Below are 17,003 nucleotides of genomic sequence, written 5' to 3'. Positions count from 1 at the left end.
ATTTCTTATGATCTTATTATCTGGCCCCAAGCCCGAGAAATTCAGCCTTGAAATCCTGGCGAACTGGGATCACATTGCCCGGGATTTTGTGGTGGTAATGACGGTGAAACTTACCGCGTTCACCTTCTGAAACTGACTGTGACTTCAGGATTTAGAGCATGCGCAGTTAAACGTGGAAATCCTGAAATTGAGGTCAGTCATTCCCAGCTCCACTACGGGCTGTACTGTGCACCCCCCCGAGCCAACAATCAGCGAAATCACTTGAACTGATGAAAACTTCTCCCGTTTCTGTTAAACACCCCATAAAAAGCTACACCTTGTTCAAATAGTTGTAACTGGGGTTTTAATGGTGCATTGACTGCTGAATAATCGTTATGGCCCTGAAAAATTAATTTTATATTTATGGAATGTCAAAGTTATAATAAAAATGACCAGCTTTTTAAAATAGTAAAAGATATTTTGTTATGTTTAATAATTGATGGTGGTGGGTACACATTTAATAGTAGGCTTCAAAAGGGAATTGGACAACTACTTGAAGGAGAAACAATTGAAGGAATAGAAACATAGAAACAGAGTAAGCCATTCGGCCCTTCGAGCCTGCATCGCCATTCAATGAGTTCATGGCTGAACATGCAACTTCAGTACCCCATTCCTGCTTTCTCGCCATACCCCTTGATCCCCCTAGTAGTAAGGACTTCATCTAACTCCTTTTTGAATATATTTAGTGAATTGGCCTCAACAACTTTCTGTGGTAGAGAATTCCACAGGTTCACCACTCTCTGGGTGAAGAAGTTTCTCCTCATCTTGGTCCGAAATGGTTTACCCCTTAGCCTTAGACTGTGACATTGGGAACATTCTTCCTGCATCTAACCTGTCTAAAACCGTCAGAATTTTAAACATTTCTGTGAGATCCCCTCTCATTCTTCTGAACTCCAGTGAATACAAGCCCAGTTAATCCAGTCTTTCTTGATATGTCAGTCCCGCCATCCCGGGAATCAGTCTGGTGAACCTTCGCTGCACTCCCTCAATAGCAAGAATTTCCTTCCTCAAGTTAGGAGACCAAAACTGTACACAATACTCCAAGTTCGGCCTCACCAAGGCCCTGGACAACTGTAGTAACACCTCCCTGTCCCTGTACTCAAATCCCCTCGCTATGAAGGCCAACATGCCATTTGCTTTCTTAATCGCCTGCTGTACTTGCATGCCAACCTTCAATGACTGATGTACCATTGACACCCAGGTCTCGTTGCACCTCCCCTTTTCCTGATCTGTCACCATTCAGATAATAGTCTGTCTCTCTGTTTTTACCACCAAAGTGGATAACCTCACATTTATCCACATTATATTTCATCTGCCATGCATTTGCCCACTTACCTAACCTATCCAAGTCACTCTGCAGCCTCCTAGCATCCTCCTCGCAGCTCACACTGCCACCCAATTTAGTGTCATCCTCAAATTTGGAGATACTACATTTAATCCCCTCATCTAAATCATTATGGGGAAAGAGCAGGAGAGGGGGACTAACTGGATTATTCCTGGAAAGAGACTCGATGGGCCGAATGGCTTCCTCCTGCACTGTACTATTCTATGATTCTACCAGCTCTCTCCAGGCTGATACATGAAGAATGGGCACATGGGCAAAACGCATCAGACCGCCTGCCAGCGACAAAACTGTGCCCTGGCACAAGCCAATGACTGCAGGAGAGGAAGAGGGAGGGGGGGGGGGAAATTGGAAACTAAAAAGACAAAGAAAAGCTTACCGCATAAATCATCTCTTGGCAAGTCTTCTCTGGAAATGAACAGTGAGCAAATCTCCTCCACCAGCTCCGGGTAACTGTAACCACTCCATGTCTGTAGTGTGGCCAAGTCAAGGCTTGGGATTTCTTCCGGCATGAAGAGGCCACAATCTGGGGCGTAACCTGAGAGGAGGACCTGTTCGAAGCTCACACCGGCCAGTCCACCCCGTGTACTTTGGTATTTCATTTTGCTCCACCTGTCTGAGAGGATGAGAATTAAAAGCCTGCAATTGGGGACACATGGGGAAATCTGTTTGTGCAGGCACAGGACGTGCCTGAGCTAATCAATCACTTTGCACCTGTTTGCATTACAGGCTGAACATCCCTTATCCAGAACTCCCTTATCCAGAAACACGCCGCGTCCAGAACCAGTCCTGGCCACCGGGTGGCGCATGAGCAGAACTCCAACATGAACAAATTTAAGTCCTTCCTCGCTACTGACTCCCGCAATCACTGGCCTGACCCCACGATCCACCGCCCCCCTGCCGCCCCCCCCCCCCCACCCCCAACCACCCCATGATCTCTCTGCTGCACTCCCAGCCCTAAATCAGCCAGCCCCGATATCCCCTTGCTCAGTACCTGTACCATCCAATTTAACGTGACCACCCCTCGTCCAAAAATATCCCTTATCCAGAACCGGCCAGGTCCCGAGGGTTCCGGATAAGGGACGTTCAACCTGTACTTTGAAAACTTTGTATTTGCCTTCACAAAAGAAGAGGATGAAGTTAATGTTGAGGTAGAGGAGGAGGGGGGAGGAGTGGAAGTAGAGATGTTGAATAGGATGAACATAGATAGAAAGGAGGTGCTAAAACAGATTATCTGGTCACTATCATATTGCTGTTTGTGGGAGCTTGCTATGCGCAAGTTGGCTGCCGCGTTTCCTACATTACAACAGTGACTGCACTTCAAAAAGTACTTCATTGGATGTAAAGCACTTTGAGACATCTGGTGGTTGTGAAAGGTGCTATATAAATGCAAGTCTTGTCTCTTTAAATAAATGATGCTACAGGGCAGCCCCTTCTCTGAATGTGTAAAATTTCAAAGCTCTAATGAGGCTGGTGCACTGGAGCAACACAAGCCTACTGCTCCCAGACGCTGCCTGGTCAGAAAATAGCAATTCAGATGATTGGTATCAGTCCCCAGTGTAACCTATGCACCTGAGATGTTATCATCATCATCATCACAGGCAGTCCCTCGAAACGAGGATGACTTGCTTCCACACCAAAAAAAAGGATGAGTTTAAAAGAAGAACCTGAACTACATCCTGAAGGGTGGAAGATGCCTGTGCGTGGATTTTTTTAACGTGGGGTGGCCGTTGCACACCAGCCACCACACGGGCTTGACAGAGCTAGGTCTTGGTCCAGTGGCAAGGGTTAACCAAGACGACTGAAGACCAGCTCTGCTTCACAGACCTGGTGCGCACACATATCGCAGTGTGGGCTGGACCGTGCTGCCCCTGGGCCCCTGGCCCCGATGTTAACAAGACTTAATAAAACCCCAGTCAGTTGGGTCTAGGTCATCCACGATGAGATATACAATTGCGAGCCCAGTGGGTGACCCGGCCCGGAAATCGGCACAGTCCCGGCCTGCAAGACCGTCAGCAGGCCGGGGCAATTAGAGGGAGCAATGTGTAGCGACATACCACTGCAGGGAGCAGCGCGTGCTGCTGCAGGAGGACGATGGCTTCGAAGCCAGGTCGCTGATTGCAGTGCGGGCAGGCACTGCAGGAGGGGTGAAGGAGTGGCACGAGTTTGGGGCTCAGAACAGGCGAGGGCCCAGGTGCAGCACCGGCCAGCCCACACTGAAATATTTGTGTGTGCTCAGTCCGTGCAGCAGAGCAGGTCTCCAGTCGTCTTGGTTAATCCTTGCCACTGGACCAAGACCTAGCTCTGTCAAGCCCGTGTGGTGGCTGGTGTGCAACGATCACCACACGTTAAAAAAATCCACGCACAGGCATCTTCCACCCTTCAACATGTAGTTCGGGACCTGGAATATTAGGTCCTTCATTGAAACACCTGTGAACTTTTTAGCGTGGAAGCAAGTCATCCTCGCTTCGAGGGCCTGCCTATGATGATGAGGATGAATTGGTACTGTGTTGCTATGAATTCTTAAGCAAAGAACCCATGAAGCAAATGCATTACACCCGCATGCACTCACATCACTGTGAATGGAAAATATAACCTGAAGGATGTGCGGGAATGGATACTTGTAAGGGAAGGCTCTGGTGTGAAGCACAATGCGTTATCTCGTGGTGGACAATTCAAGCACTTCAGTGGATTGTGAGGGGCTGGGAAAGCGTTGGACAAGTGGACTACAGTACATTCTGGCGAGATCTGGCTGGCTTCCTCTGCTTTGGCTGGCCATTAAATATTTTGCAACAAACACCGGACCTGGCACTTACTTCCCTCAGTGACATTACAACAGTGACTACACTCCGAAAGTACTTCATTGGCTGTAAAACGCTTTGTGATGTCCAGCGGTCGTGAAAGGCGCTAGAAAAATGCAAGTCTTTCTTTCTCGGCAACTACGTCCACTTGTATGCTGGTGCGCTCCTTGGGACCCTGTGCCTGTCAGTGCCAAACAGTGCCTTACTCTTCCTGTCCCTGGCCTCAGCAGGATCAGTTGAACACCTGCATCTTGGAAGGTGGTGGGGTGGGATGGGGTGGGGTGGGGTGGGGTGGGGTGGTTGTGTGCGGTGAGTGGGGTGGGTGGGTTGCTCTCATCTCTCTCATCTGGAGGGAGGAGAGCATGCCGGGAGATCTCAGACATGCAGTGATCGTGACCATCTTTAAAAAAGGGGACAAGTCCGACTGCGTCAACTACAGAGGAATCTCCCTGCTATCAGCCACTGGGAAAGTCGCCGCTAGAGTCCCCCTCAACCGTCTTCTCCCCGTGGCCGAGGAGCTCCTCCCGGAGTCACAGTACGGATTTCGTCCCCTATGGGGCACAACGGACATGATTTTTGCACCGGGACAGCTGCAGGAAAAATGCAGGGAACAGCAGCAGCCCTTATACATGGTCTTCTTCGACCTTACAAAGGCCTTTGACACTGTCAACCGTGAGGGTCTATGGAGCGTCCTCCTCCGCTTCGGATGCCCCCAAACGTTCGTCACCATCCTCTGCCTGCTCCATGACAAAATGCAGGCCATGATCCTTACTAACAGGTCAATTACAGGCTTCACAGGTTGGAGAGGCACTTGGAGACCTGCAATAAAAGACTGAGGTCACACTTTACTTTGAGCTCACAGTGTTCAGTCTGACTCTTTCTCCATACACAAAAACTGACGAGGAGATACAGATAGCGAACCCAAAGATGCAGAGAACTGTGGGCATCCTGGAGAAATTCTCGAGGGAGATGATTGGGAAATTTTTATGGTGACTCGACCAATACTTCGTGGCCAACGAGCTAGATGGGTAAGAGAGCCAAACGAAAGGCAATCCTCCTCACCGTCTGTGGGGCACCAATGTATAGCGTCATGAAGAATCTGCTCACTCCAGCGAAACCCACGGAGAAATCATACGACGATTTGTGCACACTGGTCCGAGAGCATTTGAACCCGAAGGAAAGCGTTCTGATGGCAAGGTACCGGTTCTACACCTACAAAAGGTCTGAAAGCCAGGAAGTGGCGAGCTATGTCACCGAGCTAAGACGCCTTGCAGGACATTGCGAATTTGAAGGACATTTGGAGCACATGCTCAGAGACTTTTTCGTACTTAGCATTCGCCACGAAACCATACTTCGCCAAACTTTGACTGTAGAGACCCCAACCTTGAGTAAGGCCATAGCGATAGCTCAGGTGTTCATTGCCACCAGTGACAATACGAAGCAAATCTCTCAGCACACAAGTGCTGCTACAAGTACTGTGAACAAAGTAATGTTGTTTTCGAATCGTAATGTTTGGGCAGGTCACACATGCCTGCAGATACACGTCCACAGCTGTCTCAGAGTCCACCATCAAGGGTGATGAATGCAAGGCCATTAACACCTTGTTGGCGCTGCGGGGGTGATCATCGCTTCCATTCATGCAGATTCAAAGAGTACGTTTGCAAGAGCTGTAGAACAATACGACACCTCGAACATATGTGCAAGTGAGCTGTAAAGCCTGTTAAACCTGCAAACCACCACGTTGCAGAGAAGGACAGATCCATGGAGGATCACGATGAACCAGAGCCTCAGATCGAGGAGGCAGAGGTACATGGGGTGCACACATTCACCATGAATTGTCCCCAGATAATGCTGAATGTTGAACTCAATGGACTCCCGGTGCCAATGAGCTGGACACAGGCGTGAGCCAGTCCATCATGGGCAAAAAGACTTTCGAAAGGTTGTGATGCAACAAGGACTCAAGGCCAGTCTAAACTCCAGTGCGCACGAAACTAAGAACTTACACAAAAGAACTGATTCCTGTAATTGGCAGTGCTACCGTAAAGGTCTCCTAAGATGGAGCGGTGCACAAGCTAACACTCTGGGTGATACCGGGCTATGGTCCCATTCTGCTCGGCAAGAGCTGGCTGGAAAAGATATGCTGGAACTGAGACAATGTCTGAGCGCTATCACCCGCTGACGACACTTCGTGTGCCCAGGTCTTAAACAAATTTCTTTCGCTGTTCAAACCAGGCATCGGGAAATTCCAAGAAGCAAAAGTGCAGATCCACCTAATTCCGGGGGCGCCACCCATCTATCACAAGGCAAGAGTAGTATTGTACATGATGAGAGAAAGGGTAGAGATCGAGCTAGACCAGCTGCAAAGAAAGGGCATCACTTCCCCGATCAAGTTCAACGAGTGGGCCAGTCCGATTGTCCCAGTCCTCAAGGGAGACGGCACCGTCAGAATCTGTGGCGATTACAAAGTAACTATCAATCGTTTCTCCCTGCAGGACGAATACCCATTACCAAAGACCGATGACCTCTTTGCAACGCTGGCGGGAAGAAAGACGTTCACGAAGCTGGATCTGACTTCAGTCTACATGACGCAGGAATTGGAGGAATCATCAAAGGCCCTCACCTGCATCAACACGCACAAAGGTCTTTTTGTTTATAACAGGTGCCCGTTTGGAATCCGATCGGTGGTGGCGATATTCCAGAGAAAAATGGAAAGCTTACTGAAGTCGGTCCCGCACACCATGGTCTTCCAGGATGACATCTTGGTCACAGGTCAGAACACAGTCGAGCATCTGCAGAACCTGGAGGAGATTCTAAGTCGTCTCAACCGCATGGGGCTCAGGTTAAAATGCTCGAAGTGCATTTTCCCGGCACCTGAAGTGGAGTTCCTGGGAAGGAGGATTGCGGCAGACAGCACCAGGCCCACCAACGCGAAGACGGAGGCAATCGAGAACGCACCGAGACCACAGAACGTGACGGAGCTGCGGTCGTTTCTGGGACTCCTGAACTATTTTGGTAACTTTTTACCAGGGTCTCAGCACACTGTTAGAAACACAGCACGGCTTACTACGAAAAGGGAATGAATGGGTTTGGGCAAAAGCCAAGAAAATGCCTTTGTAAAAGCAGAAAATTGTTATGCTCAAACAAATTGCTTGTGTTGTAAGATCCATGTATGCGTTTGGTACTAGCATGTGATGCATCGTCATATGGCCACGGGTGTGTATTGCAACAAGCTAATGATTTCGGGAAACTGCAACCGTTTGCTTATGCATCCAGGAGTCTGTCTAAGGCTGAGAGAGCCGACAGCATGATTGAGAAAGAAGTGTTAGCGTGTGTCTATCGGGTAAAGAAAATGCATCAATACCTGTTTGGGCTAAAATTACAATTGGAAACTGGCCATAAGCCACTTATATCCCTGTTCTCCGAGAGTAAAGGGATATATACCAACGCATCGGCCCGCATCCAGAGATGGGCACTCACGTTGTCCGCATACAACTACGCCAACCGCCACAGGCCAGCCAAAGAAAGCTGCAACGATGCTCTCAGTAGGCTGCCATTGCTCATCACGGGGGTGGAAATGGCGCAGCCCGCAGATCTAGCCATGGTTTGGAAGCATTTGAGAGTGAGCAATCACCCGTCACTGCCCGGCAGATCAAAACCTGGACAAGCCAGGACCCCTGGTCAAAAGCTGTGTGCTTCACGGGAGCTGGTCCAGTGTCCCAATCGAAATGTAGGAAGAGATAAAGCCGTTTAGCGGGGCATAGATGAAATGTCGATACAAGCAGACTGCCTTCTGTGGGGCAATCGAGTAGTGGTTCCCAAGAAGGGCAGAGACACCTTCATCAATGACCTCCACAGTACCCACCCAGACATCGTAATGATGAAAGCGATAGATAGAACCCATGTGTGGTGGCCTGGTATCGGTGCAGACTTAGAGTCCTGCGTTCACAGATGTAATACATGCTCGCAGTTAAGCAATGTACCCAGGGAGGTGCCACTGGGTTTATGGTCTTGGCCCTCAAAACCGTGGTCGAGGGTACATGTCAACTTCGCAGGCCCATTCTTGGGCAAAATGTTCCTTGTGGTTGTAGACGCGTACTCGAAGTGGATTGAATGTGATATAATGTCGGCTAGCACGTCCGCTGCCACTACTGAAAGCCTGCGGGCCATGTTTGCCACACATGGCCTACCCGATGTCCTGGTGAGCAATAACGGGCCATGTTTTACTAGTGCTGAGTTCAAAGAATTCACGACCCGTAATGGTATCAAACATGTCACATCTGTCCCGTTTAAACCAGTGTCCAATGGTCAGGCAGAGAGAATAGTGCAAACCATCAAGCAAGGCTTGAAGAGGGTAACTGAAGGCTCACTACAGACTCGCCGATCCCGAGTACTGCTTGACGACCGCACGAGACCCCACTCACTCACTGGATCCCACCTGCTGAACTGTTCATGAAAAGAGCACTTAAGACAAGGCTCTCGTTAGTTCACCCTGACCTACATGAACGGGTAAAGAGCAGGCAGCCTCAACAAAGTGCATACCATGATAGCGCAAATGTGTCACGCGAGATTGAAATCAATGATCCTGCATTTGTATTAAATTATGAACAAGGTCTCAAGTGGCTTCCCGGCACTGTCGTGGCCAAAGAGAGGAGCAGGTTGTTTCGGGTCAAACTTCAAATGGACTCATTCACTGGAAACACTTCGACCAAATGAAAATCAGATTCATAGAAACATAGAAACATAGAAAATAGGTGCAGGAGCAGGCCATTCGGCCCTTCGAGCCTGCACCACCATTCAATAAGATCATGGCTGATCATTCACCTCAGTACCCCTTGCCTGCTTTCTCGCCAACCCCTTGATCCCTTTAGTCTAAAAAGGCCATTTTTAACTCCCTCTTGAATATATCTAATGAACTGGCATCAACAACTCTCTGCGGTAGGGAATTCCACAGGTTAACAACTCTCTGAGTGAAGAAGTTTCTCCTCATCTCAGTCCTAAATGTCCTACCCCTTATCCTTAGACTATGTCCCCTGGTTCTGGACTTCCCCAACATCGGGTACATTCTTCCTGCATCTAACCTGTCCAGTCCCGTCAGAATTTTATATGTTTCTATGAGATCCCCTCTCATCTCGCAAAGAGTAGGAGTAAATGGGTACTTTTCAGAATGGCAGGCAGTGACTAGTGGGGTACCACAAGGTTCTGTGCTGGGGCACCAGCTGTTTACATTGTACATTAATGATCTAGACGAGGGGATTAAATGTAGTATCTCCAAATTTGCGGATGACACTAAGTTGGGTGGCAGTGTGAGCTGCGAGGAGCATGCTATGAGGCTGCAGAGTGACTTGGATAGGTTAGGTGAGTGGGCAAATGCATGGCAGATGAAGTATAATGCGGATAAATGTGAGGTTTTCCACTTTGGTGGTAAAAACAGAGAGACAGACTATTATCTGAATGGTGACAGATTAGGAAAAGGGGAGGTGCAACAAGACCTGGGTGTCAATAGTACATCAGTCACTGAAGGTTGGCATGCAGGTACAGCAGGCAGTTAAGAAAGCAAATGGCATGTTGGCCTTCATAGCGAGGGGATTTGAGTACAGGGTCAGGGAGTTGTTTCTACAGTTGTACAGGGCCTTGGTGAGTCCACACCTGGAGTATTGTGTACAGTTTTGGTCTCCTAACTTGAGGAAGGACATTCTTGCTATTGAGGGAGTGCAGCGAAGGTTCACCAGACTGATTCCCGGGATGGCGGGGCTGACTTATCAAGAAAGACTGGATCAACTGGGCTTGTATTCACTGGAGTTCAGAAGAATGAGAGGGGATCTCATCGAAACGTTTAAAATTCTGACGGGTTTAGGCAGGTTAGATGCAGGAAGAATGTTCCCAATGTTGGGGAAGTCCAGAACCAGGGGTCACAGTCTAAGGATAAGGGGTAAGCCATTTAGGACTGAGATGAGGAGAAACTTCTTCACCCAGAGAGTGGTGAACCTGTGGAATTCTCTACCACAGAAAGTTGTTGAGGCCAATTCACTAAATATATTCAAAAAAGAGTTAGATGTAGTCCTTACTACTAGGGGGATCAAGGGGTATGGCGAGAAATGGGGTACTGAAGTTTCATGTTCAGCCATGAACTTATTGAATGGCGGTGCAGGCTCGAAGGGCCGAATGGCCTACTCCTGCACCTATTTTCTACATTTCTATGTTTATATCCTTCTAAACTCCAGTGAATACAGGCCCAGTCGATCCAATCTCCTCATATGTCAGTCCTGCCATCCCGGGAATCAGTCTGGTGAACCTTTGCTGCACTCAGTCAATAGCAAGAACGTCCTTCCTCAGATTAGGAGACCAAAACTGAACACAATATTCCAGGTGAGGCCTCACCAAGGACCTGTACAACTGCAGCAAGACCTCCCTGCTCCTATACTCAAAACCCCTAGCTACGAAGGCCAACATACCATTTGCCTTCTTCACCGCCTGCTGTACCTGCATGCCAACTTTCAATGACTGATGTACCATGACACACAGGTCTCGTTGCACCTCCCCTTTTCCTAATCTGCCGCCATTCAGATAATATTCTGCCTTCATATTTTTGCCACAAAAGTGGATAATCTCACATTTATGCACATTATACTGCATCTGCCATGAGTTTGCCCACACACCTAACCTGTCCAAGTCACCCTGCAGCCTCTAAGCGTCCTCCTCACAGCTCACTCCGTTACCCAGCTTAGTGTCATCTGCAAACTTGGAGTAGTTAGGAAGGACATTAGGTTGGATAATGTGGAATCTATATGGGTAGAGCTGCAGAACACCAAAGGGCAAAAAAACGATAGTGGGAGTTGTGTACAGACCTCCAAAGAGTAGTAGTGATATTGGGGAGGGCATCAAACAGGAAAATAGGGGTGCATGCAATAAAGGTGCAGCAGTTATCATGGGTGACTTTAATATGCATATAGATTGGGCTAACGTAACTGGAAGCAATACGGTGGAGGAGGATTTCCTGGAGTGCATAAGGGATGGTTTTCCAGACCAATATGTCGAGGAACCAACTAGAGGGGAGGCCATCTTAGACTGGGTGTTGTGTAATGAGAGAGGATTAATTAGCAATCTCATTGTGCGAGGCCTTTGGAGAAGACTGACCATAATATGGTGGAATTCTGCATTAGGATGGAGAATGAAACAGTTAATTCAGAGACCATGGTCCAGAACTTAAAGAAGGGTAACTTTGAAGGTATGAGGCGTGAATTGGCTAAGATAGATTGGCGAATGATACTTAAGGGGTTGACAGTGGATGGGCAATGGCAGACATTTACAGACCGCATGGATGAACTACAACAATTGTACAGCCCTGTCTGGCGTAAAAATAAAAAAGGGAAGGTGGCTCAACCGTGGCTATCAAGGGAAATCAGGGATAGTATTAAAGCCAAGGAAGTGGCATACAAATTGGCCAGAAATAGCAGCGAACCCGGAGACTGGGAGAAATTTAGAACTCAGCAGAGGAGGACAAAGGGTTTGATTAGGGCAGGGAAAATGGAGTACGAGAAGAAGCTTGCAGGGAATATTAAGACGGACTGCAAAAGTTTCGACAGATATATAAAGAGAAAAAGGTTAGTAAAGACAAATGTAGGTCCCCTGCAGTCCGAACAGGGGAAGTCATAATGGGGAACAAAGAAATTGAACAAGTACTTTGGTTCGGTATTCACGAAGGAGGACACAAACAACATTCCGGATATAAAAGGGGTCGGAGGGTCTATTAAGAAGGAGGAACTGAGGGAAATCCTTATTAGGCGGGAAATTGTGTTGGGGAAATTGATGGGATTGAAGGCCAATAAATCCCCAGGGCCTGATGGACTGCATCCCAGAGTACTTAAGGAGGTGGCCGTGGAAATAGTGGATGCATTGACAGTCATTTTCCAACATTCCATAGATTCTGGATCAGCTCCTATCGAGTGGAGAGTAGCCAATGTAATCCCACTTTTTAAAAAAGGAGGGAGAGAGAAAACAGGGAGATATAGACCGGTCAGCCTGACATCAGTAGTGGGTAAAATGAAGGAATCAATTGTTAAGAATGTCATAGCAGCGCATTTGGAAAGAGGTGACATGATACGTCCAAGTCAGCATGGATTTGTGAAAGGGAAATCATGCTTGACAAATCTTCTGGAATTTTTTGAGGATGTTTCCAGTAGAGTGGACAAGGGAGAACCAGCTGATGTGGTATATTTGGACATTCAGAAGGCTTTCGACAAGGTACCCACACAAGAGATTAATGTGCAAAGTTAAAGCACATGGAATTGGGGGTAGTGTGCTGACATGGATTGAGAACTGGTTGTCAGACAGGAAACAAAGAGTAGGAGTAAATGGGTACTTTTCAGAATGGCAGACAGTGACTAGTCGGGTACCGCAAGGTTCTGTGCTGGGGCCCCAGCTGTTTACATTGTACATTCATGATTTGGACGAGGGGATTAAATGTAGTATCTCCAAATTTGCAGATGACACTAAGTTGGGTGGCAGTGTGAGCTGCGAGGAGGATGCTTTGAGGCTGCAGAGTGACTTGGATAGGTTAGGTGAGTGGGCAAATGCATGGCAGATGAAGTATAATGTGGATAAATGTGAGGTTATCCATTTTGATGGTAAAAACAGAGAGACAGACTATTATCTGAATGGTGACAGATTAGGAAAAGGGGAGGTGCAATGAGACCTGGGTGTCATGGTACATCAGTCATTGAAGGTTGGCATGCAGGTACAGCAGGCGGTTAAGAAAGCAAATGGCATGTTGGCCTTCATAGTGAGGGGATTTGAGTACAGGGGCAGGGAGGTGTTACTACAGTTGTACAGGGCCTTGGTGAGTCCACACCTGGAGTATTGTGTACAGTTTTGGTCTCCTAACTTGAGGAAGGACATTCTTGCTATTGAGGGAGTGCAGCGAAGATTCACCAGACTGATTCCCGAATGGCGGGACTGACATATCAAGAAAGATTGGATCAACTGGGCTTGTATTCACTGGAGTTCAGAAGAATGAGAGGGGATCTCATAGAAACGTTTTAAATTCTGACGGGTTTAGACAGGTTAGATGCAGGAAGAATGTTCCCAATGTTGGGGAAGTCCAGAACCAGGGATCACAGTTTAAGGATAAGGGGTAAGCTATTTAGGACCGAGATGAGGAGAAACTTCTTCACCCAGAGAGTGGTGAACTTGTGGAATTCTCTACCACAGAAAGTTGCGGAGGCCAATTCACTAAATATATTCAAAAAGGAGTTAGATGCAGTCCTTACTACTAGGGCGATCAAGGGGTATGGCGAGAAAGCAGGAATGGGGTACTGAGGTTGCATGTTCAGCCATGAACTCATTGAATGGCGGTGCAGGCTCGAAGAGCCGAATGGCCTACTCCTGCACCTATTTTCTATGTTTCTATGTTTCTATGTTTCTATATTACACTCAATTCCTTCATCTAAATCATTTATGTACATTGTAAACAGCTGTGGTCCCAGCACCGAGCCCTGCAGCACTCCACTCGTCACTGCCTGTCATTTTGAAAAGGACCCGTTTATCCCGACTCTCTGCTTCCTGTCTGCCAACCAGTTCTCTATCCACGTCAGGACATTACCCCCAATACCATGTGCTTTAATTTTTCACACCAATCTCTTGTGTGGGACCTTGTCAAAAGCCTTTTGAAAGTCCAAATATACCACATCCACTGGTTCTCCCTTGTCCACTCTACTAGTTTCATCCTTAAAAAATTCCAGAAGATTTGTCAAGCATGATTTCCCTTTCATAAATCCATGCTGACTTGGACAGATCCTGTCACTGCTTTCCAAATGCACTGCTATTTCATCTTTAAACATTTTCCCCATGACTGATGCCAGGCTCACCGGTCTATAATTACCTGTTTTCTCTCTCCATCCTTTCTTAAAAAGTGGTGTTACATTAGCTGTTCTGCAGTCCATAGGAACTGATCCAGAGTTGATAGACTGTTGGAAAATGATCACCAATGCATCCACTATTTCTATGGCCACTTCCTTAAGTACTCTGGGATGAATACTATCAGACCCCAGGGATTATCTGCCTTCAATCCCATTAATTTCCCTAACAATTTCCAGCCTAATATGGATTTATTTCAGTTCCTCCTTCTCACTAGACCCTCGGTCCACTAGTATTTCCAGAAGGTTATTTGTGTCTTCCTTCGTGAAGACAGAACCAAAGTATTGGTTCAATTGGTCTGCCATTTCTTTGTTCCCCATTATAAATTCACCTGAATCTGACTGCAAGTTTGTTTTCACTAATCTTTTTCTCTTCACATATTTATAGAAGCTTTTGCAGTCAGTTTTTATGTTTCCAGCAAGCTTCCTCTCAGACTCTATTTTCCCCCTCTTAATTAAGCCTTTTGTCCTCCTCTGCTGAATTATAAAATTCTCCCTGTCATCAGGTTTGCTGCTTTTTCTGGCTAATTTGTATGCCTCATCCTTGGATTTAACACTATCCTTGTTAGCCACGGCTGAGCCACCTTCCCCGTTTTATTTTTACTCCAGACAGAGATGTCCAATTATTGAAGTTCATCCATGTGATTTTTAAACATTTGCCATTGCCTATCCACCGTCAACCTTTTAAGTATCATTCGGCAGTCTATTCTAGCCAATTCACGTCTCATACCATCGAAGTTACCTTTCCTTAAGTTGAGGACCCTAGTCTCTGAATTAACTGTATCACTCTCCATCTTAATAAAGAATTCTACCATACTATGGTCACTCTTCCCCAAGGGGTCTCGCACAACAAGATTGCTAATTAGTCCTTTCTCATTTCACATCACCCAGTCTAGGATGGCCAGCCCGCTAGTTGGTTCCTCGACATATTGGTTCAGAAAACCATGCCTAATACACTCCAGGAAATCCTCCTCGACTGCATTGCTACCAGTTTGGTTATCCCAATCAATATGTAGATTAAAGTCACCTATGATAACTGCTGTACCTTTATTGCACGCATCCCTAATTTCTTGTTTGATGCTGTCCCCAACCTCACTACTACTATTTGGTGGCCTGTACACAACTCCCACCAGTGTTTTCTGCCCTTTGGTATTATGTAGGTCCACCCATACCGATTCCACATCATCCAAGCTGCGTTCATTTCCTCTTTAACCAGCAATGCCACCCCACCTCCTTTTGCTTTCTGCCTATCCTTCCTGAATGTTGAATACCCTTGGATGTTGAGTTCCCAGCCTTGGTCATCCTGGAGCCATGTCTCCGTGATCCAATTACACCATATCCATTAACAGCTATTTGCTCAGTCCACCTTATTACGAATACTCCTTGCATTGAGGCACAGGCTTGTCTTTTTAACACACTTAGCCCCTTTAGAATTTTACTGTAATGTGGCCTTTTTGTTTTTTGCCTTGGGTTTCTCTGCCCTCCACTTTTACTCTTCTTCTTTCTATCTTTTGCTTCAGCCCCCATTCTACTTCCCTCTGTCTCCCTGCATAGATTCCCACCCCCCTGCAATATTAGTTTAACCCCTCCCCAACAGCACTAGCAAACAGCTTGAACCCTACCTTTTTTGATTCCCCAACATACACAGCAGTGGCAACCGGCACCACGGTTGACCACGAAGCAGAACCCATCATCCACAGCAGCCCAGCAGGGCCCAACACACCAGGCAGCCCAGCAAGGCCAGCTGCACAGCAGCCCAGTGACGGCCCAACAAATGATTCAACAACACCAGCTTTCACACCGAGACGATCAACCAGGGCAATAAGGGCCCCAGATCGACTCACATTGTAAATAGTTACACTATTGACTTTGGGAGGGAGTGTTGTTCTTTTGTATGCTTGTATTTACTCTGTACAGCCACCAGAGGGCGCATCCCTTGGAGTCCCAAGGGATCCCATAATCCCTTCGGAGCACAGGTATTTAAGGAGGCTTCACAGGTTGGAGAGGCACTTGGAGACCTGCAATAAAAGACTAAGGTCACACTTTACCTTGAGCTCACAGTGTTCAGTCTGACTCTTTCTCCATACACAACACTATCCTTTTATGTTGAATGCACAAGTACCCCCAGGTTCCGTTGTACTGCAGCACTTTGCAATCTTTCTCCATTTAAATAATAACTTGCTCTTTGATTTTTTTCTGCCAAAGTGCATGACCTCACATTTTTCAAAATTATACTCCAACTGCCAAATTTTTGCCCACACATTTAGCCTGTCTATGTCCTTTTGCAGATTTTTTGTGTTCTCATCACACATTGCTTTTCGTCCCAGCTTTGTTTCGTCAGCAAACATTACACCCAATCCCTTCTTCCAAATCGTTAATATAGATTGTAAATAGTTGGGGTCCCAGCACTGATCCCTGCGGCACCCCACTAGTTACTGATTGCCAACCAGAGAATGAACCATTTATCCCGCCTCTCTGTTTTCTGTTAGTTAGCCAATCCTCTATCCAAGCTAATATATTACCCCAACCCGTGGACTTTTATCTTGCGAGGTAACCTTTTATGTGGCACCTTGTCAAATGCCTTCCGGAAGTCCAAATACACCACATGCACTGGTTCCCCTTTATCCATCCTGTTCGTTACATCCTCAAAGAATTTCAGCAAATTTGTCAAACATGACTTCCCCATCATAAATCCATGCTGACTCTGCCTGACCTTATTTTGCTTTTCCAAATGTCCTGCTACTGCTTCTTTAATAATGGACTCCAACATTTTCCCAAACACAGATGTTAGGCTAACGGGTCTATAGTTTCCTGCTTTTTGTCTGCCTCCTTTTTAAATAGGGGCGTTACATTTGCAGTTTTCCAATCTGCTGGGACCTCCCCAGAATTCAGGGAATTTTGGTAAATTAC

General features: G+C 47.0%; 1 protein-coding gene across 4 annotated transcripts in view; it reads right to left on the bottom strand.

Moving 5' to 3' along the window:
* thnsl2 (threonine synthase-like 2) overlaps positions 1-17,003 on the bottom strand; it is a 46,691-nt gene that overhangs the window by 26,480 nt on the left and 3,208 nt on the right. For 2 of the 4 annotated variants that reach the window (XM_070861236.1, XM_070861241.1), the window contains exon 2: positions 1,761-1,997. In XM_070861236.1, coding sequence (XP_070717337.1) covers positions 1,761-1,983 — 223 coding nt within the window. In that variant the 5' untranslated portion in view covers positions 1,984-1,997. Of the gene's footprint in view, positions 1-1,760; positions 2,021-17,003 lie in introns of all 4 variants that reach the window. The other 2 variants (XM_070861251.1, XM_070861259.1) reach the window with 2 other exon arrangements.

This window comes from Pristiophorus japonicus, chromosome 2, assembly GCF_044704955.1.
Source record: "Pristiophorus japonicus isolate sPriJap1 chromosome 2, sPriJap1.hap1, whole genome shotgun sequence".
Classification (NCBI taxonomy): domain Eukaryota; kingdom Metazoa; phylum Chordata; class Chondrichthyes; family Pristiophoridae; genus Pristiophorus; species Pristiophorus japonicus.
Note: the sequence above shows the minus strand (reverse complement) of the source record. Positions and strands in the feature narration are given on the sequence as shown.